General features: G+C 62.2%; 1 protein-coding gene across 1 annotated transcript; it reads right to left on the bottom strand.

Moving 5' to 3' along the window:
* Positions 1 to 1725: 1725 nt before the first annotated feature.
* On the bottom strand, positions 1726 to 3756 carry NMRK2 (nicotinamide riboside kinase 2). The gene is made up of 4 exons (XM_008049203.1): positions 3605 to 3756; positions 2650 to 2721; positions 2209 to 2315; positions 1726 to 1901 (listed from the first exon to the last, which is right to left on the bottom strand). Exons 1-4 carry the CDS (start codon positions 3742 to 3744, stop codon positions 1726 to 1728), a joined length of 495 nt encoding a protein of 164 aa, XP_008047394.1. The 5' UTR covers positions 3745 to 3756.
* Positions 3757 to 3782: the final 26 nt, after the last annotated feature.

A 3782-nucleotide genomic window follows, 5' to 3' on the forward strand; every position in this document is an offset into this window, starting at 1 on the left:
AGGTCGAGGCTGCGGTGGCCGGGAGCGGCCCCTGCACTCCAGTCTGGGCGACCGAGTGAGACTCCAACTCAAAAAATAAAAAATAATAAAAATAAAAAATGAAAATGGGTCAACAGAGCCAGATTCAATGGCTCTTGCCTGCCATCCTAGCACTTAGGGAAGCTAAAGTGGGAACATCACGTGAGCCCAAGAGTTTGAGACCAGCCTGGGCAACATAGCAAGATCTCATCTCTACAAAAAATTAAAAAACTCGCTAGGCTTGTTGGCTCACACCTGTCATCCCAGCACTTTGGGAGGCCGAGGCGAGAGGATTGCTTGAGCCAGGGATTCAAGACCTCATCTCTACAATATAGAAAAATCAAGCCGGGCTCGGTGGCTCAGCCTATCATCCTGCGCCTTTGGGAGGCTGAGGTGAGTGAATTGCCTGAGCCCGTGGGTTCGAGACCTGCCTGGGCGACTTGGGGAGACCTCATCTCTACAATAAATCAAAAAATCAGCTGGGCGTGGTAGCGCGCACCTGTAATTCCGGCTACTCGGAAGGCTGAGGCGGCAGGATCGCCGGAGCCCGGCAGGTCGAGGCTGCGGTGGCCGGGAGCGGCCCCTGCACTCCAGTCTGGGCGACCGAGTGAGACTCCAACTCAAAAAAAAAAAAAGAAAAATCAGCTGGGCGTGGTGGTGCGTGCACGTAGTCCCAGTTGTGTGGAGGCTGAGGTAGGACTGCCTGAGCCCAGGGGGTTGAGGTTGTGGTGACCTGTGAGTGTGCCACTGCATCCAGCCTGGGCCACAGAGTGAGCCCTCGAGTCAAAAAAAGGGGGGTGGCCTATCCCCGGGGGTGGACCAGCTGGGTCGTGTGTAACTGGCTCTTTCTTTTTTCTTTTCTGTTTTTTTTTGTAGCCGTATTTATTGAGAGGACAGAGAAGCTCCCACAGCGGGAGGGGACCCCAGGGGGTTACCCTCTGTCTTTTTTCTTTCAAATGTTCCACCCCTGCAAGACCGTGGGATTTGTGTGTCTGGGGTTGAGCGGGCCATCGCCTGCAGTTCCAGAGCCAGCCACAGGGTGTCACCCTTGGGTCGCGGGGTGCTCCGAGTCCCCGGCCCGCCTCGGGCCCAGAGAACGGAGCCCGGGGAAAGTCGGGTTCAAATCCCGGCTCCTCCTCCGTTCGCCCTTCCATGAAATGGGCTTGGATTAGAAACTGTCTCCCAGAGGCTGCCGGAAGGGCTCGGGGCAGGGGGGGACGACATGATTTCGGTGGGAGGGGTGAGCTTGGTGCCTGAACCGGGAGTGGGTGCTTTATGGGTAACCGGGGTCCGCGAGGGCCCCGATAACCCCTCCAGGGTGGGTGGCGGCTCCCTCTGTCACAGAGAACGGTGGCAGGGGGCGGGAGGGCGGAGCTCGGCCACTCAGGCGCCTCTCTGACTTCCAGCGTTTGCTGGAAGCCTGCATGAAATTTCACCTTTGGGGAAACTGAGACCCCAAGGATCCCGGCCCCCCCCCGCCCTGCACACGGCGGCAGGAGTCCAGCAGGTGCCGGCCGGGACTGGCCGCAGCTCTCGGCCCCCGAGGCCACCTGAGAGCCAGTGACGGGTCAGGACCTCAGAGAGAACAGGCCGGGTCCCCCCGGTTAAAAAAAACCAGGACCCGGTTTAATGCTGAGACCACGGCCAGGTGACACGGGGGTGGGGGCCGGTCCCGGGCCCCGAGACGTCGAGCCCCGAGGGAAACAGTCACTGGGTGTTGGGCTGGCCCTCTCTGTGGCCGCCACCAAGCCCGGGGGCCCGAGGCGGGACTGGGCTGGCCAGGGCCAGGGCGCAGGCCTGGGGCCGGTTCAGCAGGGAGTTCTGAATGTCCTCCAGGACGAGGTGGAAGAGCTCCTCTCGGGCCTTCGTGCCGTCCAGGTAGACTGAAACGAGGAAGGCGGCGGTCACGGCCGCTAGGTCACTGGGCTGTCACCGGGACCCAGGTGACTGGCACACGGGGTGACGGGCGGACCGCTGCATCGGAAGGAAGCCACCCGCAGGGTCAGGCTGCCAGAATCCACCCGTCTTGGGGACCAACAGCAAGAGGGACTGGGGTGGGACTCCAGGAGGGACTTCCGATTTCCCAAATGGTCTTGAGTGTGAGGGGGAAGGCCTGAAGGGCATTTACGGCGGGGAGGGGCTGGGCCCAGGGCCCCCCAGGGCGAGGCCTGGTCTCGCTCGGAAACTCACCCACTTCTACACCGGCGGCTTCCATCTCCCGTCTATACTTCTGGTACATGGGCCACACGTGGCCGTCAAAGAGGCCGGGGGGATCGGGAACCGTGTAGTTGCGGGTACTGCGGAGGAAGACAGCAAGAAAGCAAGAATGAGAAATGGCCGCAGGCCACACGCAGTGGCGCCCGCCTATCATCCCGGCACTTTGGGAGGCCGAGGCAGGAAGATCGCTTGAGCCCAGGTACTCAAGAGCAGCCTGGGCAACATAGTGAGACGCTGTTTGTATAAAAAAACAAACAAAAAAAATGAGCTGGGCATGGTGGCGTCTGTAGTCCCAGTTACCTGGGAGGCCAAGGCAGGAGGATCGCCTGAGCCCAGGAGGTCAAGGCCGTCCTGCCAAGGTCCATTCCGGGTCCCCCCCAGGACTCGAGACAGGCCCCCTGGCCCCAGGCCTACCTTCTCCGGCCTTTGCACACCTCGTAGGGGACGGTCAGGAAGTACCGGCGGCTGTAGACGTCCACCAAGGGCCTGGCGGGAGGGGACGCATCAGCCGTGGCTGGAATGCCTGGCCTCCGCGGCCCTGGCCTCTAGGGATTTGCTGGGTGGTGAGGACCCGGGGGCTGGAGCTTAGGGGGCAGGGAGGAGACCGGCATTGCCCACGGCAGCCCCCGAATGGACCCGTGTCTTTCTCCCGGGGTCACACCGCCAGGCCGCGGAGTCCGGCCCAGGCTGCAGGTCTGCCTGAGCAGGCTGAGGTTCTAGAAGGAGGACTCAGTTTCCCCAAGAAGCGTGGCTGTTCGCCCCAGACTTGGGTTGATCCTAGCTCTGCCCTGGAGGCCTGGCCTCCTGGGGTCGGGCCCCCTGGACTCTGGCCTCCTGTCTGTCAAAATGTGGGCCGGGAGCTGGCTCACGCCTGTCATCCCAGCACTTTTGGGAGGCCGAGGTGGGAGGATCGCTTGAGCCCAGGAGTTGGGCAGCACAGCAAGACTTCCGTTTGCATTAAAAAAAAAGCCAGAAAAAGGAGCCGGGTGTGGTGGCGCCTGTAGTCCCGGCTTCTCAGGAGGCTGAGGCAGGAGGATCACTTGAGCTGAGGAGGTGGAGGCTGCAGTGGGCGAAGATGGCGCCCCTGCGCCCCAGCCTGGGGACAGAGCGAGACTTTCTCTGCAAGAAACCGAAGCATGAACCAGGCCTGGGGAGCCTGCAGTCCCAGCGACGCGGGAGGCCAAGGCGGGAAGGCTGCCTGGGCCCCGGAGTGGGAGGCTCCAGTGAGCTATGACCGTGCCACCGCACTCCAGACGGGGCCACAGAGCCAGACCCTGGCCCTTGAAAATATATGAGCATAATGAGAATAGTGATAAAGGCAGCGACGCGGCCGGATCCCCGAGGCCGGACTGCCGGGAGCGAGGCTCACTTGTAGCTGTAGAGCAGGAAGCCTTCCAGGAGGAGGATGTGGGTGTCCGAGGCGTCGGGCCGGACGGTGACCCCGTGGGCGCGGGCGAACTTCTGCGGGCAGCTCACCCAGGCCTGCACGGTGCTCAGCATGGCCTCCATGTCCAGGGACTCCAGCACTGGAGGCAGACAGAGCGGGC

The sequence above is a fragment of the Carlito syrichta genome, unplaced genomic scaffold (assembly GCF_000164805.1).
Source record: "Carlito syrichta isolate Samal-C Ts95f unplaced genomic scaffold, Tarsius_syrichta-2.0.1 Scaffold130707, whole genome shotgun sequence".
In the NCBI taxonomy this organism is placed as follows: domain Eukaryota; kingdom Metazoa; phylum Chordata; class Mammalia; order Primates; family Tarsiidae; genus Carlito; species Carlito syrichta.